Source organism: Oreochromis niloticus, linkage group LG1, assembly GCF_001858045.2.
Source record: "Oreochromis niloticus isolate F11D_XX linkage group LG1, O_niloticus_UMD_NMBU, whole genome shotgun sequence".
Lineage (NCBI taxonomy): Eukaryota > Metazoa > Chordata > Actinopteri > Cichliformes > Cichlidae > Oreochromis > Oreochromis niloticus.
The window spans coordinates 30067360-30094523 of record NC_031965.2 but is presented as its reverse complement, the minus strand read 5'-3'; the positions used below and the strand labels follow the sequence as shown (position 1 = coordinate 30094523).

At 40.3% G+C, this 27164-nt stretch overlaps 1 protein-coding gene across 14 annotated transcripts in view; it reads right to left on the bottom strand.

The window, feature by feature from the left end:
• The window catches only part of celf6 (CUGBP Elav-like family member 6), a 146124-nt gene that overhangs the window by 36688 nt on the left and 82272 nt on the right, over positions 1-27164 (bottom strand). For 9 of the 14 annotated variants that reach the window (XR_002062464.2, XM_025907488.1, XM_025907481.1 and 6 more), the window contains exons 3-5: positions 18803-18851; positions 4025-4153; positions 135-214 (exon numbers count right to left, since the gene is read on the bottom strand). Coding sequence is in view for 13 of the 14 variants with exons in the window: in XM_025907488.1 (XP_025763273.1) it covers positions 135-214; positions 4025-4153; positions 18803-18851 (258 nt within the window). In the remaining variant the exon portion in view is untranslated. The remainder of the gene's footprint in view (positions 1-134; positions 215-4024; positions 4154-18802; positions 18852-27164) is intronic. The other 5 variants (XM_025907479.1, XM_019360266.2, XM_025907477.1 and 2 more) reach the window with 3 other exon arrangements.

Here is a 27164-nt window from a genome sequence, read left to right as displayed (position 1 = left end):
AACATCCTTTGGAAAACTTTCACAGAAAACTGCTCACATCAAGTGTAAAACACAATTGCTTGCAACTGTAGTAAATGAACATGACAACTCATGGCAGCAATTATGACAGTACTTGTTATGAGCTTGTTACTCACAGGCATAGTCTGACCACCATGCAAGCTGTTGATGGCGGCCTGTGCTTCTGCATGGCTGGAGAACTTGACAAAGGCACAGCCTGCACAGATAGAAAGAGAGAAAGAGAGGAGAGGGGGGAGATCAGCAGGATGGCCTTGAATACCATTGTTTTCATGTTATTTGGTTTGTAAATATATTCTGCCACTTGTGTGTTGAGTGCATAACTGAATAAATCAGGCTAATTGTACTAAAGGCATTAGCTGCTTGGAACACCCTGTCTCTTGCCCATTTCTAATTTGACCCCCTCCACTTTAGAGCATGGAGCCAAGGCATTTACTATCATGACTTGTTTGTGATTATTAATCTGTTTAATATTTACACATTGTGATTTGTGTGCAGTCACTCATAAAAGAGATTATGATGACAAAGGCATAGCATTATAATCTGCCTATCTAACCGAATCTTTCCTCGAATATAATTTCAGATGAGGGGGTGCTTTGCTCAAGGGACATTCAAATCATCTTAAATCTGTGTAGTTAATACACAGAAGAAAAGTCAACAAAAAAAGCTGGCCAGAAGACAAGGGAGCAGGCTTTGGTAGCATTACTCTGGAGCCACATTGCATTAAAAATTCAAATAATATTAAAAATAATTCAAGTAGATAATATTGCAATAGTATTACAACATGAGTTTTGGAAAGCTACACGACTAAAGCGTATCTGTTAGTATAGTCCCAGTAAGGACAAGCATTATATTAATATCATAAAGGGAAAGCTGGTGACCTGAAATGCAGTGGAACTGAAATGTGGTAATTTTGCAGAAAGCCATTAAATGAAACAAGAGCTATTTCTCTAAGCTTTATGGTTGTCATAGACTGCACAGGGTATTCTGTTATGTCCTATTCTTATCCTTGCCTTCAGGTAGCTCATGTGTTAAGTCAAGAGATACCTAATTAACAAACTCCTGGATTAATTCTCCCCATTTTTTATTAATTGAGTAGCAGCAGTGTCAAAGAACCAGACAGGCTTTTCCTGGGTTCAATCCCTGGTTTCTTGTGAACTGCAGATACCGGTTTTAAAATAGTTACACACATTCATATATTCATTCTACATGACCAAAGGAGTGATGATTCTTTTAAACTACAAACACTAATAGGTAGGCTCAGGAGCGTTTTTGTGTCTGGCAGCAATCCATTCACTTCTACCTCTCAGGAGTCAGCTTTGCTTTCCCAACAAACAAATTAATAATTTACTGACAAAATCAAATAGCTAGAACTGTGGCAGGACAATTTCCACGTTTACCTCAGGCTTTGCGCACACTTTCAAGCCATACAATAAATTGTTAGCAAGTGAAACTGTTATGTGTGAAAATGTGGTGAGTAGTAGGCCATGTGTTCTGTACTGTCAGTGTCCTCAAAGCTGTATAGATCTACAGAGGCAAAGTGATAAGTCAAAGAAGCCCTTGATTCTGTCATAGCATTCTAGCACCCTTTTATTTCACTTGAACCCCCCTCCGGGAAGTGGCAGGAAAGGTCTTCATTTGTCCAGCTGAAATACATCAACTTGCTGTGTACCATTTGACTGTAGCTCTGTCTTTTGGAAGAATAAACACTTTTAACCTTTGTAGCTTAAATAAAAAGGGATCAGTTTTTTCTCGAAAAAGCCTTCTGGTTTTCTAAGGCAAGATAACTCGCTGCTTGTTCCCTAACAAGACCATCATATATTGTGCCAGGGTCAGCGTGATCCCAGCAACGTAGCCCAGACAGACCAGACTCTTAACTGTGGTGCTTGCATACACCATCATCAATGGCAAAGTCATGCTGAACATACAATGTCGTCAAAATTTCTCATCAAAAAATAGTCTGTAGCTTTGCTTTTGCTGACCTAAAAAAAAAGTAAAGGGACACGGAGCACAACAACTCGAAAGAACTGGGAAGTGCTACAGCCTCATAAATTATAGTGCACATTTAGGTTTGTGAATTTGATGGCTCAGAATGAGTTGGAGAAAAAGGAAAAAGAGAGATTGTATTGCTTTCAAGCGAGAGGATCTGCACTGCCTTTTGAATTCCCGGGGTAATAATATGTATGCATGAATTCCATCCCTCTGGATGGGTGACATTTATAACACAACTTAATTATAGACCTAAAAGCCATCTCTCTATTATTCCTGACAATTCGGGGCTCTATTCAACTCTGGCAGCAAGTGTTGCACTTTGAAAGTACTTTGAGGAGCAGCGCCATAGAGAGATGGATGTTAAACTTCTCGGCCTTTTTATTGGGTGAAGAGGGGTGCTGAAAAGCCTCTGAGTAGCATAAATTTACATCAACAGGGGACAAAGCCTCTACCATGGAACAGATAGCACTGTCAATTTCAAGGTCTGTCTCATTCAAATTACGGGAACCTCATCCCGAGCGAGGCGGCTGGCAAAATAATTTGCCGTAACATCCCGTAATGATTGCATAGGACTGTTGCACGGTGACTGATAGGACCAGATACCTATATATGAGACCTTTGTCTGGTGGTGGCATTCATAGTTAACATTACTTTACAGTTTCCATTTCATAGCAGTGAAACTTGAAGAGAAATGAATGATCAAGTCTGTGATAATAGAGACAAATAACGAGGCGGGAAAGTATGGCATGTGAAGAGAGACAAAGAAAGAGTTGAGGTGTGGGGTGCAGGAGGGTGAAAAGAAGTGAAAGCACGAATGAGGGAGAAAACTAGCTCCTGTCTGACACAGCAGCACCGGCCTTATTTCATTTTATGTGCTGTCAATCAGCTTGAGGCATCTGAGCAGACAGAAAGAGAGGGAGTCAGATAAGAAGGAAGAGACAGCAAAAGAGGAAACAAGGCAGGGAGAAGGAAAGGTACTGGGCTGCTGGGGCAATGCAGAGCAATAGACCCAGGATTAACAGTGAGGGGAACAGATGTAGACACAGATAGGTGTGTGGTTCAGTATAGCCAGGCTTTCTCTTTGATATACTCAGAAGGCTTTGCAAGATTATCATCCCCTCTCTTTTGCCTTCCCACACATCTCTCACACACATTCAGAAGCTTCATATAGAAGAATAAATCACAGTCAACAAAAAGAAAAGATGGTAGAGGTTCAGCGCAATATCGTGGGCTTTATTGCTCCAAATTTGGCTGTGAGAGAAAGAGAGACCCATCAAAGTTTGATTAGGAGCCTTTTGCACTCTGTGAACAATCACACCTTCATCACATATTTTACAGCCATCTTTAATTTGAACATGCTGTGCTAACCAAATATCATATAAGCCACTGACAAGAATGCATAAGCTGTTCCTGAATACAGGCAAATCTGCCGCACAGTGAGTGACGGCAGCAAAACCCAGAGCCTGGCTGCTTTATTTACAGTAGGACATTATCGTCCAATGGTGTCTCTGGGGAGGGATGATGGGAATGTGGGAAACAAACATGATTACACCCCTCTGCTTTTCAGATAACAGGAAGAAGGGGAGGAGGAAAGGGGTGAGCAGAAAGACGAGGTGTTGTGTGATGTATTTGTTGAGTACAAGCACAGGGTGGAGGGGAGCTGCCGTGATGAAGAGACGACATGAGAAGAAGTTCCGGGAGGAAAGAAAAAAGAAATGAAAGGTGGCATGAGGACAAAAGAAAACAAAATACAAAAAGTAGTGAGGAAAAGAACGTGGGAGGAAGGATGTGTTGAGGCACAGTGACAATGATGTATGAAAGGTACGCTTGCACGACATATAAGAGAGTGAAAAAAACAAAAGGGGAGGATTACAGACAATGTCAATGAGTGCACCATGGGTGAAGCATGGTGCTAAAAATGTGAAGAGTAGAAAGTGAAACAGAACACAAAGACAGAAGGATTAAGAAAAACGGAAAAGGGGGGTAAAAAAAGAGTTGGAGGTGTGTGGGCTCTGACCCTTACTGGCCCCATCAGGCCCTCGGAGGACGGTGCACTCCTCAATCTGGCCGAAGGTCTCGAACAGCCGCCGGACATCATCTTCACTTTGCTGCTTGCCGAGCATCCCAACAAACAGCTTCCTGTCTTCTAGATAGGAAGAGAGAAAAGGGAAGGAAGAGGGTCGAGGGAGGGTGGAATAGAGGAGAGAAGAGAGAAATGGTACAGCTGATGGCACCGTTCTGCAGAGCTGAAAGGAACTTGTGCAACTCAAACCCCCCTTTTATCAGCAGTCTGCTGTGTTGTTGTGGCTGCTGCTGCTGTTGTTATTGTTGTTGATCTTATTGTTCTGTGGTGTGCCACCCCACCCTGGTATGAGGGAGATATATTCTTGTTTCCAGTGAGCTATTCAAGTCTGCCACAGTGATGCTTGATACAGATGACGCTTGGAGCGGTGTGGGTTTCAGGTAGAGGTAGAAAGAGAGCAGGAATGTTTTGCTCAGCTAGAGAAACTGTCAGATCGCCTGGTTGCAAACTTGAAAGGGAACACGGAGCAAGAACATGTTATTACATTTTCTCATCACCAAAGCCATAAGTTATATTACACATGAGTAAACTCTATGTTAAGGGTCGGCAATGAATAATATGCAAAATAATTTTATATTTTAAAGGTCTCTCTTGAAATCCAGTGTATTAAAAAAAGAGTGTTTTTCATTGTGCACTATTTGTTGTTTTCTCTACCAGTTCCTGTTTATTTGCACTATACTTAAAAGAAAAAGAAATGACAATTCAACTCATGATATTTTTTCACCATGAACGATTCTTAAGTTTGGGAAGCTAAAGCTATGAGACATTAAGAATTAAAAAGAATTAAATGAACAATTAAGATCACATTCAGTGATAGCGCCCTTAAAACAATGGCAGATGCGATTTAGTATGATTTTTTTGTGAATAATTTGAATCACAGGTTCCTATATTTGCCATTTTTTAATTTAATTTAATTTCCCACAAATAAGAACTGGTACCAGATAAATTAATATAGCACAATATATAGAGAGAATTGGTCTCCTTAAAATGAATGAACACAGTACTAAACACAGCAGAAATACTGAAAAATATTTCTGTTGATGCTGTTGTGGTGCAATTAGATAGTCTCTTTCATATTACTGCCCAGAGTTGGCTGGGAGAGACTCCAGCCCCCCACGATCCTGAACTGGATAAATGGTTGAGAAAAGGATGGATGAATGGAAAATTAGGAAACTCAAAAAGACCTATGCCAACTGCAGAAAAAAATGAAGCTATCATATCAGCACTAGACATGAAAGATCAGGGCATCAGATCTATCAAACTGTTTGTACAAAGTAAGAAAAAAGTGCTGTGTGAATGATAATAATAATAATGTGAAACAATCCTGACTGTACAGTCAAAACCTTAAATCGAGCACAATTCAACATCTTTATCATCAAGCATTTCCTCAGCAAATTTATTGGGTTCTCATCATTATATATGAAGGGCAACTTCACCTACCAGTCTCACTGTGCCCTAGCTGATATCCAGAAGGAGGCACTCACATTCACATGTATAGGCTCTATACCACTAAACTTTAGCCAGTCAGAAAGCTGGATTTTTCTAATTAATCTTCCCGGTGCCCTGGCATTAGACAGAGCATTCATCTTCTTTACATCTTTTACATTATGCATCTCCTATTCCACCGTGTTGTGGAATGAAATGGCTACTAGCAAGAACCTATCGCCAGAACTGATGGAAAGTGGCAGGAAGAGGAAAACGAGTTTATTGGAAATGACACTGTTGATCTTCAACGTGAGTCATTTGACTGGTAGGGGGCGGGTGAGGAGCGAGGAGGAGTGGAGGGTGAGAGCATCACCTGGGCCTCAACAGATGTGACGCCTCCTGTACCTGCCAGGCCCCATTAGACGCAGCTGTTCTAAAAATAAAGCACCAGGGCTTCCTTTTTGCAGCGGGGAAATCGGATCCTGTTCCATTCCTGTAAAGTTCAAATGAGACACATGCCTGCTAGCCGCTTGGCCACACAAATGAGCACCTGCATAATCAATAAGGCCACGGTAGCTGGTCTCCACTGCTGGTGTTGTAGCAGTGGTGCCAGTTCATGTTCCTATAGTCACGCCTTGCACAGTAGGATTTCTTAAACCCACCAGCTGAGTCTGATTTTTTTACTGTTCATTAATGTCTCTCCCCTGTTGGACCTCTAGGGTTGGAAATGAGAGACAGCCCTGAGGAGATCACCGCAACGACATACATCAACTGAATTTAGCAACGACCAAAAGGCGTAAAGACGTCTAGGATGGTTGTGGGAATCAGTCAGTCATTGTTGAACAGGTGGTAGAGAGTGAAATAGGGTCGACCCCTGTTAATGGCACCAAAGGTGAAAGTGGTACAAGTCCAAGAGACTTTGCCATGTGTGTCCCCTCCATCTTTCAGGTTTTTACTGAGGTGTCACTGTTACAACTTAAATGGGCAGAGTGCAGTTTTACAGGCCTCCTGCAGTGTGTTAATGTTTTGGGACAAAAGTCTCATCTCGGCCCTGGCCCGAGGAGATCTAATGGCGGCTTTACAAGGCTAATTAACAAGCCATGAGCGAGGTAATGAACTTTCCAAATGTGCTGGCAAACGCAAAAATAAATTACACCCCAGTGAAGGCATTAAAGGAAGTGTGAGTGTACTTCTGAGCCTTCCTTTGGGAGAGCCACAGTGAGAAAATGAATTTGGAGCTGCTATCTTTTCATTGCCTGACCTAAGTGTGTCTCAGTCGGCCCACTGCATGCCCTGGCCAGTGTATAGATTGCTATTAATTAGTCCACTTTGCACCTGTCTCCAAAGCAGCTCTTATTGGATTTTGCAAGTTCCCACTCATCTCCTATGGCCACTCGCAAGCCTTAAATTGGCATTTTATGAATATAAATAAATATCCCGTAATGCACCCTCTGCACAAGGAGATGATTCCATGACTCTAAATGAGTCCAATGAGTTATCTGTTAAAAGTGGCAAGCGGAGGAAAGAAAAATACTCCTGTCTAGTAGTCATGTATTTGCATTAAGAGGGTCAAGGACTTTCCTATGGAATTGACTGAGATGACAAAAGTAGGGGGAAAAAAATCATTACACTGACTGACCTCTTTGTACTTATCTCTCATTGAGAGTGGCTCATCTTATCCTTCTAACAGAGACGAGCCACACAGCTGGAGAACATTTGTGCTCTACAACACTTCTCTGCTCTTCTGTGAAGAGACCTTTGTAATCTGTTCTTTAAACAACTACTTTAATATCTTGTAAAAATGCATGCATTGTTATTAAGACATGTATTTACGTAATTTAAATCACATTTAAATAATATTAAAACACGTCTTAAATAGAAGAAAACTAGATTCACAGATACATATTTAGCACTTTTCCACATGCTTGTTAGCATTCATGCCCTTTTGGTGTATGTGCATACTTGTTGTCATGTGATCAGAGATAAATTGAGGTTTAGTTGAGTCCACTATCAGTGCACACTTGTCAGTGCACACTTGTGTCCTCTAACACACACTGTCATTCCATACATTTTTGTTTTCCTTTTTCACCCCAACACTTGACTGGAAGTGGGAGCAATTGTGTGGAAAATGGCTCCATGTCAGTCTCCAGCCATGTCCACAGTAAGGTGGCATGTGGACAGCTCCATTTCATGAATGCAAATAAAAAAGGAGATCAAAAAAAGTTATCAAAACACTACTGACATCTGACAATTGCTTGTCTCAGGAAGCCTTTTCATTTCAGCACCCGGTATATTAAAAATTAATGGATTTTGCACAGATGCCATATGCTGTCAGGACTGATGCTTCTCTCTCAGGAATAAAGTGCTACTTGTGTTGTAGGCTGCAGTATATGCATATAGATTGTGTCTTTTCCCCCTTTGTCTCTGTTGCTCTCCGTATATATTTCTCTTTACCCTTTATTGTCATCCCTCACCCTTGCCTGTCTCCCCAGGCAAAGAATCAGTTGCTCTGAAGTCTACTTTTCAAAAGTTTCTGCTTTTGTTTGCCAATAACGTGAATATTCTCTTTAAAGAATTACTCTCTTGCTCCTGTGTAGTGGTAAATATTTCTTTTTTTTCCACGGTTCTATCACTTATTGCCCGTTGGCAGTATAGTCAGGGAAGCTTGCTAGTTGTAAGTGTTCAGAAAGCACGGACAGCTGCATCCAACGATAAAAGATGCATGCTAGTCCGCTGGGTGCATTTCAAATGCAGAGTAATGTTCCAGGCAGCACAACAAAGAAGTTGTGCTTCTTATGGACTCATTAGAAAAGCCTGATGCTGGTACGCTGCTGCCTGGGAGGCCTGCCACCAGACACGCTCGCATATGTAGGCGTGCAGACTGGGTGCACAAAATGTTGGGAACTGCTGCTTAATATAGAGTTAGACTTGGTTTGTAATCATCTGTGTATTTCCCTGTTGTGTAAATGCTACAGGGGTATGCCTGAAATCAAAAGGTGCCATTTGCTTTCAGAATAAGCATTTTAGATTATTAACATTAAATATTTATAGAACATGGAGGAAAAAAAATCCTAAATAGCGACTTTTTGGATATATTCACTGTTGTTAAAGGCACCATTTTCTTATGTAGCAGTGTTTTAACTCTCTAAATGTTTGAGTAATAAGACTTTGACCATAACACTTTTACACCCTTAACAGACTGAATTTCCCTTATGAAGTTACATAAGGGAATAATTCAAATTCACCTTCTACAACTTTTTAGCTGCACAAAATGTGACTTTCTCAATGCTACTTTTTAGAAGTTAATTAAGCACATAGTAGACCTGTTATTAAATAAAAATGTATAACTTGCAATCTTAAAGAGATAAATCAAGTAAGTAAATAGGCATGAATTTAAAAAAAATACAGGCAATATTGCTACACATCTTTAACAAACAGTTTCAATGTAATACGTATAATAGTGTCTTACGTCACTTGTGCACGTTATAGATATGGCTATAGATCTTCCAATGCCATGCTGCCAGGCCATCTAAGGCAATATAACTCCCCCACCCAAGATTACAATTACTAGTCTTGCTGACATTCCAAATGTATTTCAGTGTTACGGATATACTTGCATTTTAATAATTTCATATTTTTTAGAAGTTACATACTTTGCTGTGCCCTCTTCTTGATTTCTTTGTTTTTTTGCACACTTGTTACATTTAAATATTTCAGATCAGATACAGATCCAGAAATGACATTTTATTTATTTATTTACTTTTCTTTAGCCATTTAGAGTTGAACTTGCTGGGGTGTTTCAGATCATTGTCCTGCTGTGCTTCAGAGTGTGAGTGTGCTTCAGCTTCGGGGCAAGAACCGATGACCAGGTATTCTCCCTCAGGATTTTTGGGTGTAGAGAATTAATGATTCCATCAATTATGGCCGATCATCCAGGTCCCGAAGCAGCAAAGAAGCCCCAGACCATCTTATTACCGCCACAATGTTTGAGTGTTAGTTTGTTGTTCTTTTTATGAAACCCTGGGGTAGTTTTATGCCAGACGTACTGTAACCAGACACAAACCTTACAAAAAGTTCAGCTTTTGTTTCATTAGTCGTCAGAAAATTTTTCCAAAACTCTTCGAGCTCAGGAAGATCATGACGTGTTTTGGCAATTGTGACAAACTTTTGTGTTTTTTGTAAATTCTTTAGATGTTGTTATGGGTTCTTTTGTGACCTCCTTGGTGGGTCGTCAGTGCAGTCTTGGAGTAAGGCTCACCAATGTTGTGAGTTTTCTCTATTTGTTCTTAATGGCTCTCACCATGGTTCACTGGAGCTCCAAAGCCTTAGAAATGGCTTTGTGACCCTTTGCAGACTGACAGATGTCAATGACTTTTTTTTCTCAGCTGTTTGTTTTAGATTCTGGCTTGATGTGTTATTTTTTTTCTTTTTAGATCTTTTAACCTACTTCAATTTGTTTCATTTAAGTGCCTTTTTGACTCAAGAGATCTGGCAGTAAATGGACCTAAGAGTAGCTGGGGAAAATGAACTCAGCCATGATTAAAATGTGGTTAATTGTAGTTAATTCATGATTTAACAAGGGGGGCAATTACTTTTTCCACATAGGGCAAGGAAGGTTTGGAAAATGTTTTCCCCTAACTAAATAAAATCATCATTTCCGTTGGTGACTGGTGTAGTCTGCAGTGTGGAGATGGACATTACGTTTATTTTTATTGCACAAAAGGACTAGAGCACGATGGTAAAGTGTAAACTGTATCCATAACAAAAACAACCACTTTATATTGATAACATTACTGCAAAGCTCTCTGTGCAAGCATCTGCACAGGCCGCATGCTAATACTAAGCTAGCCAAGAACCCAGACTGTTAAAGCTGAGTGAATGCTGACCCCAGCACAGCAGCCAGACCCTAAACTTCAACAGGTAACAAAGGCAGTGATGTGTTGTGGTATGTTTCTACCTGCCCATATTTCTAAAGTAGAATCAATGTGACGATCACTTTGGCATCTCTTTGTGCTAGTTTTCATCTTTGCTTTGTGCTGTTGGCTTTGAGTTCATACCTAAATACTAAGACAAAGATCATATGTGTGTTTTCATTAGGATAGGGATTTGTGTTGCTGTGCGGGGCTGGAGTCTATAGGTTTGTATTGATAAATGGTAATCATAAGACAGGTCATTTTATGTAGAAATGTAATGAGTAATATAACAAATTACTTTTTCCTGGGAGTAATTAAGTAATGTATGGCATTACTTTTAAGAAAAGTGTTCTGTGTAATTTGTGTAACACACTACTTTTTTTGAGTAATGACCCCAACACTAATCGCAACAAAGAGAAGAAATACCTCCAACAAGCACAAACATGCAAAAAAACAGCATGCAATCAATATGCATGAATGTAGCTTTTCTGATATGGTGCTCAGCGATGGTGGTGACTCTCAATGTGGACCCAGTGAAAACCCAGTGAGAATCAATAAGTAATCAAATCAATAAGTGAAATCAATGATAGAATCAGAATTGCTAAATTCAAAGTGCCACAGAATATCATTAAGGAATTACATAAGATACTTTGCATTCAGAGGAACAAATTCAATTAGTTAAAAAAATTATAATTAAAAAACTACATGCTGTATATCATAAAATCTAATATGTGTTAAAGTTGACTTTTTAACTCCTGTAGGTGCCTGATTTATCTCTGTAGGTAGGAAAACATTAGGCTAGTAATTGATTTTCTCTAATAATGTTGCTTTTGTTTGCTTTAAAACAGGTTTCTGATGTCAGTACCTGGGTTTTGTCCAGACTGTCCCACAAAATCACCTAGTAGTGCTTTGCATTCCTCCAAATGTCACTTATATGTCAGTCATTGCAGAAGAATCAGATTATTTATGTAGGTGGCATAACCCAGAGTTGCACTGAAAGTCTGAGGTGTATAACGGGAACAGCACAGTCCCTCGTGGAGCTGCTGTACTACACATCACTAAATCAGACAAAACACTGGCCAGTCTCACATACTGGAGCCTGTCTGTCATGTAGTCAGTAATCCACAAGATGTTGGGAGGGTTGCTTGACATTTCATGTAGCTTCTCCCTCAGTAGCTGCTACTGAAGGAGAAGCTACATAAGCTACATAAAGTGTGATAGTGTAGAACACACTTGAGAAATCAGAGAAGATAATTCTCACTGTTCAGCTGCTACTGTCTTTATGAAAATATGTTCTCTGCTGAATATAGATGATCATGTCATCTACTCCCTGATTTGGTTGATGTGCAAACTGCAAATGCATGGGAGATGTTTTCACTTGTGGTCTGTCCTCAAGAGTAGTCTCCAGCTTCAACTGTCCACCTTTGTCACTTGTGTTTCAGTAATCAGTGTTACTGAAATACAGTATCAGGTCAAGTTTTGGCAAGTTGTTCACTGTGAAACAACCTGAGTATATATACATATATGTGTGTGTGTGTGTGTGTGTGTATGTGTGTGTGTGTATATTACCTTGTCTGTGACCTAGATCCAGTAACGTTGCTACCCAAGCCTTCCTCTTAATGCGAGTGAGAGATACATAACTGAAGCCCATGTTGATGTGGATGTTTGGGCCGTTAAGGAACCAGGATATACTAATAAAAAATAGACTACTGGAACAACGCAAACATGTACAAGGACTGTCAATATGGACTTGATAGAATGCTAGCATGCCAGCTGATCCAGTGAGGCAGGTTATAAGGAACACATGTGGGAACAACGAATGAGCAGAGAACTAACACTGACATTTAAAGTACCAAGAAACACCTGGATGCTCAGTGTAATAATATCATTCGATGCATGTTAATATCAGAGCTGGAGATCCAGAGGCTACAGTGCAGTGGGAACAACAGACAGTTTAGTAGAAGAGAGCAGTGGAAGTGAACTAGATGATGCCCAGCCCCTTGGGATGACAGATGCATGTACTCAGCTGAAGATGAAGATCATTGCAGAATTCAAAGCTATCAACTCAACCTCAAATTATCCGCCCAACTAAGAGCACGACACCCCTGTCTCACTGACAAAGTCCTATCAGAGGAGATGCTTGCAGATGTGAATACTGCCCTATGTACCATCTCCACTACGAGTATCAATGAAACCAATGGAGCTCATATATTCCTCTCCCACGATAATCCTAGAAGCACTTGGAGCACTTTACATCAAGGATGTATGTAGCAGAAAGCAACCATAGAGAAAAAAAAGGCTGCATGCCAAAAGAAGCCTGGAAGAATGTTAGAGGGTTAACTGAGGTGCAAAAAGCCACCATGAGTGACAGATCCTTAATGAAAAAAGAGGTACCGCATGATTCTATAACTGAGGTTCTAGAAACTACCAAACAAAGGCTCATAGTCTGCTAGACAGAAGAGATTCACCAGAAAAGAAGAGGCCATGAGAATAAATGACTTGTTCTCCAAAGAGCCATCCAGGGTGTACTCTCAGCTATAAGGGAACAACATAACAAGTGCAGACCAGTACTGTTGAAACTGTATAAGCAATACGGAAAGAAAATCTGTGTGAAAGAGATGCCACACAACACTAACACCAAGTGGCTGGTGGATCTAAGAGCAGACCTAAGAGCACACCACAGCAACCTGCCAGAACAAGAGCCAGTCCACATAACAAAGAATCCTGATCCAAAGGATGCCCACAAGGGTATGATACCATCAAACTGGCCATTTAATTGTCTCTGTACAATGTGGAAGCTCAGCATTGACCAGGCTGAGTAGGCACATGAGTCAATTGGCCACGCACCAAAATTTGCTGACCCCACGTCCACGGATAAAACTGCTTTGAATAAATGTGATGGCGAATGATTATTTTTGTTTTGTACCTGTAAATAGTTGGTTTTGAAAAAAATGAAGGTATCTGTGTGGTATTTGAAATTTCAAAAGTCTTATTTCCAGTGAAAGGACTACTGACCTAATTGATTGATTATATTTGTTTACCATATTATTTACAAGTATTTGATCCATATGAGGTTGCAGAAAAGCTGGCGCCAATCCCTGGACAGATCACTGGTGCATCTCAGTGGCAACATAGAGACAGGCAACAGTTCACAATCTTACAAAATATAATTGTTATTTGTCTTTCCTGAACAAGTTTGCTGTTAAAGTTAACTCCATTCTAGGAAAGTGAATCTTAAGCTATCTCTGCTCAGCTCTGCTGAGAATCATTAAAGCGATGGTTGGGACTTCCAGTCAAGTAAATTAACTATGTACATAATTAACTATGTACATAATTATCTTCTTTCTGTCTCTTTGCCATATTCTTCAAGTAACCTATATTTGACAACAGCATAATAAAACTGGAAATTCTGTTTTTGGTGTGCCAACCCAATGTTTTTAGGGGCCCCTATAAGGCCACCCCTATGAAAAAAATTCTGGAGGAGCTCCTGCCTGGATTGACTACAGGAAAGCTCATGACACAATCCCCATACATGGATACTTTAGAGCTTGGGACTGTACAAGGCTAATAGTGCACTGATAACATTCATCAGGACCTCAATGGGACTGTGGAAGACAACACTGGAGGCTAACTCTAGAGCAATTGCACAAGTTATCATTAAGTATGAATACAGATATAGATTCAGGAGTGGAGTAACGATAACCCAAATCCTGTACATGATCCATGCTTTACACCAGAAGTGAGACAGTCATCAACTCACTGATGCACCTCACCAGGCAGGATCAGTGATATATGGACACACCTGAAGCCCATACATTTCTCTTAAATAACTTTAGGACATAATAATCTTTAAGGTAAGGTTATGTTAGACTAGATGTAATTCCCTGTATTATTATATTGCCTATATAGTGTATATCACTAAAGAATCTATAAATCTCCGGAGAAGTGCAAAAAATGTAAATATTTAATGCATGAATATCAATGTGTGAATCATATTCTGAATGTGTACATTAAGATTTTTGTCAGACTTCTAATCAGCAGAAAAATTTGGGGTTTGGGGATTTTGCATAAAGGGATATACATAAAGTATTAATTTATAGAATGTAAACAACTTGAAAATGCTTCATTTCACCTTTCACATTTCAGTGTTGATAAGGTGTATGGAAAAAATGTCTTTCTGAGGTTTTCGTTGGATGGGATTTGATTTTGATTATATTAGGGCTAAATGTATTTTGTTTTTTTTGTTTTTGTAAAAACATGCCTATCTTAAAATTAACTTGGACCAAATCTAACAGCCTAAGAACAGCCCAATTTTCAGAAACCATAAAAACATCCATGGATATCTGGTACTTAATGGGAAAAACTCAAAAATAAATTGAACAGCCAAAAATAGCAATCCCACATGAGGCTTGAATTTCTCCTCTTTGGGCATATTTCTTTATTTAACAACATAATATTCTGAAATGGTACTCTCCACATTGGAAAACGATTCTAAATGGATACCGGGTATGTCACAAATGTCACAACAAACATTTCTAACCAAGCATCAGTGTCTGTTGAGATAGGGAATATGCATGTGTTTACCTCAAAGGCCTCATTCTATTTCTGACACGTTTCATTCCTACCTGGTTAACAGTCATAGTTAGACCCAATCCCAGAGCAAAATAATGTGGCACCACACACTAAACCTCTCTGCCGTTGGTCCCTATTTGATGTGTACAAGTGGATTATCCAGTATAGTGAGATACTAAATGGAATAATCAGGGGAGAACAAACATCTAAATTGTCAACGTATCAGGCATGATGGTACATGATACAGGCTTTGTATTTGTGAACACATTACTTATGCCACTGGAGCTGTCACATCTATTTAACTGATGGGGGTGGGGGGGTAGCTTTAAACGCTGTTATGCATGATCAAAAAATAACACAGAACGATCAAGAAAACCTGAGAGAAATTAACTGTATACAGTATCCTAAAAGCAAGGCCATTCAGCCGGTGCCTTGAAACCTTAAATTAAAACAGAATAACTGACTTTGATGGAAATCCCACATATTAACTGCTAACAGGAATCTTTTTTTTTGGCACAATTCTTTCCAGAGGCACAGGGGGATCTTTTGGGTTCATTTGCATGTAAAGTGGTGCATGTTCCGTCTGTGGGTATGAGGTGCCTCCAGACACCCCCTCCCTTGTAGCCCGCCTGACTGAGTCAGTGAGCAGCCCTCACTCTTCCCTACCTGCTGGGCTGGGGCACGACAGCGCAGCGCAAAACATCTTAAGGTCCTGTCAATCTCTCCACTGGCCAACTGAGGACAGCCTTCTGAAGAGCAGCAGGTTGGCAAGGACAAACACGACCCATTCACAAAGACTCCCCTCAGCCAGACAGACAAAAGGCATGGACAAGATATTAAAAAGCTTCACATGGGGTTGCTGAGTATTAAGTGCAGGGGTGGAAATTATTCTGACACTGTATAAGTTTCCAATATGAGAAAAGTATGGAGAGCTAAGATGTGTAGACAAATGTACTGAGTGGCACATTGTGAAAAAGTCGATGTTGATGGATGTTGATGGAGGTTGCTGGGCATTTCAAGAGAGTGTTGAAACCATCTTATCAGAGTTAATAAAAGGAGAGGGTGTCGCTGGATGACCCATCATCTTTCTTCTCATCAGTGTGGTCTCTAGTCTCACAGCAGTGGCTAGAGGAGTGGGACCTGGCTCGAAGATTGTGTTTAGATAATGGCCATCTCCAATCATAGATAATCTGGCCCCATCTTTTCTTCACAGACACAGCAGCAGACAAGGTCAGGGGGAAAAAGATTCCTGGCGAGGCAAGGCGGAGATAGGGATGGGGCGGCTCTGAGATGATTTACTGCTGAGATTCACTCAGCTGCCTCCATCACCCTCCGTTAACTTTCTCATCCTGTCGTCTCTTCCCCTCTTGCTCTTTTTGTCTTCCATCTCTCACTCTCTTGCATTCCTCTGTGGGCCTTGTACTGAATCCCCATTTCTGTATCACTTGCTTCTTCTCCTACTTTGCTCAGTTTTGCCAATGGTAGATGGATAAAGAAAAGGTAAAGTGGTTATACGGAAAGATCTATTGTAGAGATGGATTTTTCATTTTGGATTTTAAGTCAATTTTCTTGGGTTTCAAGTGTCTTTTCCTCCAATGACCACAGACCAATTGGCAAAAAACAAACAAACAAACAAACAGGGTGCCGAGTACATTCAAAGTACACTGAGTAAATTTTAAATTTGTGGAGATCAGTTGACATAAGAGACAGATGAAAAAGGAGCTAAGCTCCCCTATAATGCTAAGTTCTTTCTTGAAAATCTAAGGAAACTATAAAGTAAGGTATGAGCCATTGTATTAGACAGCTAGAGAATGTGCTCTATGATCCACAGCGGTAGCCTATTGGCACTATGGTGTGGTGCTGTGGCCCCCTACCAGCCATTTTTTGAGCACTGATTTTTATTTCTCCTCCTGACACTCCCATATCCCCAGGGAGAGGACGTCTCTCAGGGACACTGTGCACAAAAGAAGTGCTACCAGAGTCTCCAAATGGAGTAATGGGCCCTAATGTCTGCACAGGCACGTAATCGAGACCCTTCCACAAGTTCCCATGACAGATAATTGCTGATGTCTTGGTAGTGATAAATGTGACTCCATTCTGGAGGTGCAAATGTCCTGGTTCAGCCCTGGATTTGACAGTCTAAAGGCCCCACTGGGATTGGTGTACCTGACTGGTCCTGAGCCTTCAACAGATGAATCCCTCGCTACTTTCTCACTTTTAGTCAGCCCTAGCAGGGCTGTCTATATTCCTTTAACCACAAGCCTTCATAGTAAATCTCATTTCATTGTCAGCCATGACTGTGGTTTACTTCCCTGGCCTGTCTGCTGACTTCCTGTTGCCATTAACGCTCAATATCTCTGTTGGGGCCTGTCTGCTCAGTCTTATTTCATTCTGTGCTGTGTCCTATCCTGTCCTCCTATATAGAAAGTTCATCTGACAGACTAGCAGGGGCAGCGTAAAAGCCCTCTGTATTTCATTCAGACTACCTGTTCATCTCCCTTCTCTTTCTGCAGAGAAAGGGGTAGTAATTGATATTGGGACCCATCCATCCTCCCCTCTTAAGTCGAGAGATCCAATTTATCTTGGTAAGAATGCCGATTGGCTCTCTCCCAGGCCTTGTCGGTCAGACTTTTCCTGTTTTTAGATGGCCGTTAATTAAAGTGCTGCCATGACAAAAATAAGGTCTGCATGGGGGTGTGTACGGCAATTGAAATGGGCCATCAGACTAACACTTGACCACATAAATCAGCAAAGTGACTCAGTCTAATCTGACCTAGGCAGTCTAAATCACCACTCTGAAATGAAAGCACAGGGCTGACACACACCTGTTCGGTTAGATCAAATTCAGCCCATATAAATCTTCTACCAACTTAATCTGCATTAATCTCAGTGATGTTAGTCAAAAGTGACTTTAGAATGATCTAGTCAATCACCATGTAAGTCAAATTAGCGATGATAGGAAGCTGTGCAAAAGAATCTGCACAATGTTAAAGCAGATTGTGATGTTTGGATATCACAATTCGTTAATTCATACCACAATTCATACCTTTTTGTACTAAAGAAAAGACATATCCATTGAGTTCTACTGAATACATAATGAAAATGACTGAAAATGACTTAATTTAACTTTACATGGTTCCATTTATCAATGCTATTATATGCTATTAATGAGCCAGATAAATTGATAGGAAGATAGGCAAGTAAAAAGACAGGTTAGTGAATAGTTAGGTAGATAAGTCTATCTGAGGTAATGCAGAGTTTTCATAGAGTAATAGAAGGTGTTACTATCAACTAGTGTAGTCATGCTCTTATTTTAGGATAAAACACATTATGGCTATACCACAAATGTTCCAAACTTCTTAGATTATGATACCTCAAAATGTTGTTCAGTCATAGTGCTGAGCAACTTGACGTGTTTTTAGGTTCTGACCCATCTTTGTATGTTTGGACTATATTTTCCCCTTTATAATCCCACTTTATAATCAGGAGTAAAGATTCTTCCCTCCCTATTCTTTTCTATTTTCTCAATATTTTATTTCACTCCATGTCTTTCTGTCTTGTCTTTGAACTGCTCCCAGTAACTGTAAACCTGAGAAAGCCCCTCTGCTGGCACAGACGGGAAGTCAATAGAAGCAAGTGACCTATATTACAGGCTACTCTACTAACTCCTGGTATTTTCTCAAGTGAGAGCAGACTATTAGGGATTACATGAGTGCTATTTCAGTGTATTTGTGTTTTTACATGTGTGTGTTTTCTAATGGGGGGGTGGGGGTGCAACAGAGACCAAGAGAAGGTTAATTACCTCCTCGTCCTTCGCTGTCAGCAGGTTTCACCTGGATGGGCCGGTTCATCTGGAGAGAAAGGGAAAGAAGTAGATGGAGAGAAAGAAAGAGTGAGAAGAAAGAAAAGGGAAATCCCACGTTAGCTGGAAACCATATAAGGTTGGATGTTGCAATGTTCCTGGTGTTAATGTCCTGAGTTTGTCCTCCTGTGTTAGCTAAACACAAAAATCAAATGGTGAAGATGGCATAAAAAGAGATAAATCTGTCCAGTACTCCATGCCAGCATGTTTAATTAATCCAGGGCACTGCCTCTAGAGATGCCTGAATTCCCCTCACAGTTCAGCAGAATTAGCACTTTTCAATGACGGAGCCACACTGGGTGTCAGATGGCACTTGGAGATTAATGCCATTACATCAGCCACTCCCAGCACCACCGGGAGAGGTCCTTTCTGGCTGGCCCTTGCTCTTCCTGTCCCCTCCTGGCTCCAGACTCCCAGTCACCAGCTATATCCTGCTCATTCCTGACCCTCAGCAATCCCTCTTTTCTGCTTTCATCCCCTCCTCCCCTTTCGCATCTCTACCCAGGAGCCCTTTTGTGACTTACAACCAATATGCTACTGGTCTGGTCAGCCAACTCCACCCTTCCCAAGCACCCTCCTTGTGTTAGAGCCACGAACGGCATAGCTATGAGCTTCTGAAAGGTTAACAGTAGGGAATTCATTTCATAGTGAGGTGAAAGCAAAACATTGCCAAGCTAACAAGAAAAAAAATATATATATATATTAAAAGCTGCCTGCCATGAATAAAAACTCCCCAGGTTCGTTCTCCCTGGAGTTTGAATACTAAAACAGAAAATCACTTGATCTAGTGTTCTCTAAAATACAAGTAACATCCCCCTATTCCTCTGTAAAAAAAAAAGGTGAGTGGTTTTAAGCCCTCAAAGACCCTATTTATTGAGGCTACCTACGCACATAATATTTGGCATTGTATTGTATTTTTATTTTTACTTTTGGCATTGGGTTTTCTGTTTGTTTTTGTTTTTTTTCAGAATTCAGTTGGCAGTTAGCCCATCTTTCTAACTAGGCCATGCAGACAGGTCCAACATGAGAGTGCCAGTGAATGGCACAGAGTACTGCCCACTCAGATCAGTCAGCTAGGGCAGGATAGTGGGTGTTGTGGCCCTCAGGCAACACAGCACTTGACAGCAGTTGACATGAGCTCAGACCTTGGTTGAATATAGACTTGGTGGACATGTATAGACAACTGTATACATGGTGACACTCCTGGGACGTAATGTGCTCTCGAAGCAATATGTTGCGACACTGGAACAAAGCTTTGTAAAATGACAGAGGCATCACAAGGCTCGCCCATGGAGCTGTTCACAGATGCACACACAGAGAAAAAAAAGAGTGAGTGAAAGACAGAGACCAGAGCAACCAAATAAATATGTTAAGTTGTTGCTAATTGGAATAACAAAATTTCATATTATGTATTCATGGAGTATGCGTTCCTCCTGGAGCATAGCCACCCAGCAGATGGCCAGAAATGCAAAGATCAGTTTTTACTCACTGCCCTTATGCTTTGTACTCACTTTTTTCAAGTGTTGGTACTAGATAATTTGATAAATCACTGAGATAATTTGCACTGTCTCTTCTGTCGACAAACTCAGTCCCTCAGCATAAATGTTCTCAAAACAAAAAATATTGTTATTTTCTTCATCTTCTAGGCTGCATCCATTGTTCTGTGGGAGCCTGGTTCACTGAGACTCTTCAGTGAAGGAATAAATTTGGAATCCTGCAGTTTTGTGTGATAGGAGCCCTTGTGAGTCCCCGTGATTGCATTCACATGTAAATCTTAGATAACGTTCAGGAGAGGTAAAGTATTGATATACCAGAAAGTTATTTAGAGTTAAGCCAAGGTGTGGTGTGTACATTTGTAAGTTGTTGGAGGTGAGGTTTTTTTTTTTTTTTTGAGGGCAGAAATGGTCTCACATAAGAGGTTGAGGGTAGCCTGAATTTCCAAGATCCCCGCCCAGTGATCAGTCAGCTTCCAGGTCTTAAATGGCAGCGACTGGTCAGGAGGCTTCATTAGTAGCCCCTGAGCCACTGCAGCAACAAGAGTCATTAAGCAGCCCAAAGTACACTTGGGGTTGCTAGGAAACCAAGTGGAGGTGGCCAGAAGGCAGGCAAGGCAAGCTGGCTGTTGGTCTGTAGGCATTTAGCCAACCAATTGGCACGCTTTTCTTTCTTATTATTTTTTTTTTTACTTCATCCAAGGAGGTCACAGTAAGAAAGGAGGGGAAAAAAAGAGTTTTCTCAACCCCCACCTTCCAGCATGCCCCACTTTCATGTCCCTTTTTAGTGACTGTGACAATGAGTTTTCAGAGGGAGTCTGTTGCAACTTCTGCTCCAGCTCCCTGCCAAATTATGGAATTTATTTTTTTTGCCAAACTTTGGGGTTGTGAGTGGTGCTCACTTGCATATGGCTGGAGTGAAGATGTTTGCTTCTCTGAGCTACTTTATAGTGTCCTCTACATACATTTTCTCGAGGAAAAACAGAATGTTTCCAGCTTGCTACACAGAAATTGTAAAATTCAACTTTACTTTTATCTTCACTCTCTTTCTTTCACATACTGTGACACACATACAGGAGCACAAAAGTCTTGGGGCTCAATAACAGCAGGTGGCTTAGGTGACATTTTAATCCCTTATTACTGAGTGCAGGATTAGCCAACAGATCAAGGCAGAGTTAATTATATGAATTCATCAGAGGCTGGGCGAAGAAGCTGCCTGCTTTCCCCTTGGGCCAAGACCCACCCCCACCCCACCACCCACCTTTTGCGTGCACACACACACACACGCACACAGACACACTGAGAAAGATGACAAGTGACATTCTGTATGTCTGAGAAGCTAGCTAGTTCCTTATTAGCATTGCAGTGGCAGGAAGCTAAGATAACACATACAGTGGAGCCTCCAGAGATGCTGTAAGACAAATGATATCTACTACCTTCCCATTGGGCCCTGTGAAATGAACTGCGTAGACTTTGGAGAGGAAGACTACAAGCTTTCATCCTGCAGACATGTGGCTGCTGAGGCTGAAAGGAGTTCAACCACCCCCCGTCTTGCTTTATCTTTGTCTCTCCCTGCCCCTTTGGCCTCCAAAACCAATATGCTTCCCACCACAGCCCCTTAATGGGTTGATCAATGCTGACAAATAGGCAGCTCATGCTGACTTGCCTGGGAACTCACAGCTACGTGCCTGTGTGCTACTGCACTTAGAGAACCTATCTCTCTTTTTTTGTCCTTTTCTTTTTTCTTTTACTAACTTTTTTTTTCTGTACATATTTTCCCATTTGTCCATATTTCCTTTCTGTTCATATTTTCTTTATGCACAGAGCTTCATTCTTTAAGTTCTAATCTCCAGGAGTGAGTCATACTGTTATGATGAGTAAACGTCATCTGAAATCGCAAAGGCTTGGACCAAGTATGGAAGAGAGAAAGTTGCTTACATTTTTAAACTAAAGGACAGTATATTTCAGAGTGTACACTTGTGTATTCATGTGTTCACTTAAGAATATCTGTCTTTGGCCGGTGTGTCTGATTGATAACAGTGCAGTGGGGGAAAAGACAGACAAGGACACCACTGGCATTTGACCATGTTTCACTATGGTATGTGAATACCACAGCTCACAAAGCAGCCAAGGATAAATTCTATCTATCAGATGCTCTACATACAAATATTGCTCTCTTGGAATAAGTGCTCACACTTGGAATAATGTGAACACTTAAACACTTCAGTTATTCATGAGTCCAACTGACTGATTCTTTAACTTCTTTCCTGGTTTTCAGATAACTAACATTGCCAAATATTAAGAGGACGTCTGATGAACATCTCATCTGTAAGCTGAAATACTTTATCTCAGTTGTCACCTACAACTTAGGCTACTAAACAGCTGGAAAGTATCCAAATGATTAATCGTTGAACTTTGATGATTTGATAAAGACATTCTAATTGGCTACGAAAACTTGACAAACTCAAACATCTATGATGTAAAACGTTGCGCACCAGACAGAATTAACTACTCAAGTCACAAATTTAATCAATTCCAATTCCTTCTGATGCAGAATGAGTGTTAGTGTTGGCTTAAACTCACAAAAAAGTCCTTATAATGCAGCTGGTGTAATAAACAAAAAGTTGCTAAACAAAAGGCACTTTGCTGAATCCATAAAATGAAAGGTAATTCCAAACTATAATTTCATAAGGCTGCAATAAAATATTTCCATATTGAGCTTAATTTTAATGATACATTTACAACACCCAGTGGAATCATTGCGTCATATACACATGATGCAAAATGAAACCAGATCCAGGCACACCTGCTCGTTTCGTTCTTCAGTAAGCATCCACGCTTGACAGTTGCTTTGGGTGAATTGGGATATTTATAGGAGAAGGTGTGGTGATGAATCATTACCTCTTCAGTCAGTTACATTACTCATCTCATAACTTTTAAACAGCTGTGCCAATCACGGTGGCACTGATGAAAGTGGCTCACCAAATGAAAGGAAGAGTCCAGACCGAAAAAGAAAAATCTTCTTGTCCAGAAGGTGCAGAGTGGCAACCTTATTAATAAATGCAATTCATCTTCATATTCAGGGTGCAAAGCCCAGATGATAAACCTCTATTTGATTTTTTTTTTACCCTTTATAGAGATATCGAATGATGGTTCATTATTTTTTCAATCTGTCATAAAAGCACAGTTGTATTGTAAAAGAGACACTGATGCGTTTTATAACCAACCCGTATATGCAGTGTAAAATGACTTGCATTGTCATTCTGGTTCTTTTCACTTTGTTTGATTTAGAAAATTAACAAAGTTAGACTCATTTAGTTTTGGCTGCTTCTGAATGTTATAAAAACCCACAACTGCCAAAAGTGTGATTGAGCATTGGCCCTTTTAAGCCGTGCATAAACGAACAATTTTCCACAAACTCCTGTTTGTATGACTTCTACTAGAAAATTGTGCAAGTGTTTTCCTGTCTAAAACAAATAAATTATGTTGTTTAACTAAAACAACAATTACACCCATATTTCTGCTCTACTACATTACATTGTTCATCACATCTACAAATCAAGCTCTATTGCGTTTTTAATGTGTTGTAAGTGCATTAAAGAAAAAGAAAAAAACTGTAATACACACTGACCTGTTGAAACTGGAGTATTGTCTCACTGTGACCCTGTGGATTTAAAGGAAGCTCTTTACAGAAGATTGGTGAGAACTTAATGGCACGAATGAGTAAGATGTTCGGCCAACATGTGCTGCCAAAAAAGATTCACCGTGTCTTGTCATTGATTCTGCACATATATGAAAGTCTAATAGAGGGATGGAGCACCTTTACTTCAAAAGATAATTCTGTCTTAAAGTACTGTCTGACACGTCACTCCAAAAAGTTGTTTAATTAGAGATCTGTTGACTGGCAAAGACACAGTACACGATTCATAGATTTTTCATTTTTATCCACCCATTCAGTGAGGTCTCTTTGCCTATTAAAGAAGGTTATGCAATCCTGCAAGCAACCACTTCCATTAGGACAAAAATATTTTGGGGTTGGTTTTTTTTGGTCTTTTTTTCAGTGGACAAAGACATTCACTCAGAACAGCTTTGTATTGATTTCTAAGGAGGAAATGAGCATAAACCATGCAAGCTAAAAGCTCCACATAGTATAAAAGAGACTGTATCAAGGTTTCAGGGTTTTCCTTAAATATGTCCCCAACATAGTGATTTTTTTGTTCTTGTTTTTACTATTGTTCATGCAACAACTGCATAATGTCAAACCTCACCACAGTCAAATGTTACAAATGAATAACAAAATAGAAAAAATAATATTGACACCGGTTAATTAATTCGTCCTTGCTGTTATTTCATCTCCATTCAAGTCATCAGGGATCATTATCTTGATAAGCCATCCATTGTTTGATGCCTCTCATTATCATTCAGCAGTTTCGCCGTCAGTGAATTCACTGGAGCTGTTGATGCCGTTTACAGCCTTTTAAGCTCAATTAAAGATGCTTAATGCAGACTGACTTTTCTTACAGAACCCACAAAGAGCCATAGGCACTGGTTGAGACAGAGGCTCTTGGTTACAAAATGAAATGTACAGATGCTTAGACCCTGACTTTTGACCATTATTAAGCCGATATATATGCCCTGTCTTCTGTCATTAATATTAGTGCCTTTTGAGGTTCAGAGAATTATAGTTAAGTAATCTGTTTCAGTGAGTGGAACTGACATCTCTGTCAACAGTGTGGTTTTGTTTGTTTGTTTGTTTTCTGATTGTTTTTAATAGATAATTTTACTTCCAATATGTGCTCTGTGGAAGCCCTAATGAAAACTGAAATTACACACAAGACAAAGTGTCTAGCTAAAATTAAACGTCTACATATTTAATAGTTTTTACATTCTCAATATGCATTACACTAACGTTCAAAGTCCTCTTCTTCACCTTGAATTACAAACATTATGTCACTGTAGGCCTCATTTTCAAACCAGATCTTGCACTGGCTGCATTATACCTGCCCAAATTACTGTTTCCATCATGCATCACTCACATGTCAGGACATTCTGTCTGTGTGGAGGGAAAACAGGCCCAGCACAGCGGGAATGATTCCTCTCTTAAATTGGAGTTCACAGTGACCTCCCTGTGAAGCCAGTGAGCCAAGAGAGGTTGGTTCTTCCTTGTGGGTTGGAGGGAGATGGGTTAGAGCTAAAGTGATCACACCCTGCCTGTCTCCCTTGAAAACACATGAAGGAGGGCTGTGTCTGCCTCACTGTGAGGACGAGGGAGAAAGGGTGCTGACAGCTGAGCAGAGGGTTGCTGGCGGTGAAATGTGGCCTATTTTTAGCTTTGAGTCTGAGCTCCTATTTAAAGACTAGGTACTGAGGGTCAGTTTGGGAAGAAAAGGGGGCATCAACGGCAAAAAAGTTTCTTCAATCTAGCTAACACAGTAATCCCTGGTGTTATGCTGCAGTATCTTAGGAAAACATCTTTGTATCTGTGCTTTGTCTCTGTAATCTCTCTCTAGTTCTCCATAATTACCTGGCAATTGATTCTCTCCTGGAGCAAGGTTTTTGCTTTTAATTTATCTCTATGAATCCGGTATTGGCTCTTTGGTCCTGTGAGAGGCCCGGCTGAACATCTGAACCAATCTATACCACACTATCCTGCTTTGCCTGGTCCAACCCAATCTAGTCTTGGGGCCTGTAGCCCAGACAGCATTCATAATAGATCTATTCTCCTTTTCTGTTTTTATGTTTTACCCTATCAAAAGGCCTCCTCTGGAGCAGGGACAGAGGTAGACACAGACAGAAAGTGGATGAGAAATCGAGCTATCACACCATCCTCTGCTCCATAAAGCCTCTGTTCTTCCTCTGACTGTAGATGGATTGCTGTGTAGATCACTCCAACCAATGGCCAGTACACTATATTACATTTATTCCTCCACCTTTTTTCCTCTGCCCGTGGATTTAGGGGGGTGGAAAGAAGGACAGGGGGAGTTGGCTAGAGGTGCATCAGAAGGTGGGAAGTGGGGGGAGTGGGGGGCAACAATTCGACACAGTGAGACAAGACTAACAAATTAGTCAAAGTGACAGGGAGTTTTATGAGGTCTGCTCTTGTGAGGCGACTGCTGCTCTCTTCCCTCTCTTTCTCTCTCTCTTTCACTGGGCTGCAGGGACATTACCGGGGCCATATGTATGTGTGTGTGTGTGTGTGTGTGTGTGTGTGTGTGTGTGTGTGTGTGTGTGTGAGTGTGTGGTACATACTTGAGCATTTCAAAAGGAAAACAGTAATGAAAAAAAAAACTGGTGAATGAGGAGAAACTAGGAACAAGAAAGTGTAAGAAAAAGAAAAAGTCAGAAATAACAGACTTCTAAAATGCAAAAATACTTTCTGTTCTTTTGCATAAATAACTAATTGTTAGGCTTTAGAAATGTGATCATTTAAAGTCAAAACTGAAATTTTGCCAGCACATAAAACTAATGTGGTGTCAACATGAGGGAGTTTTAATATGTTGGGCTTTTAATCTGTTATTTATAACAAAGAGGGAACTTGTGTTTGTCGAAAATGTAGGAAAAATTGTTCAACTTGTTATTATTGTACCCTTTGCATTGTAAAAATCTCATCAATTATTTTTTTTAATTAACTCAGTGTAATTAGAGAAGTTTGTCAGGTAACTAAATATCCAATGAATTACTTAAGTCATAATTAGGCCATTTAGAGACACTGTTTAATACTGTGTTTCTAAACACTGATTAATTGCTTATACTTCCCAATAGACATTGCATTAATGTGAAACTAACAATATACACAGAAGAGTAAGATA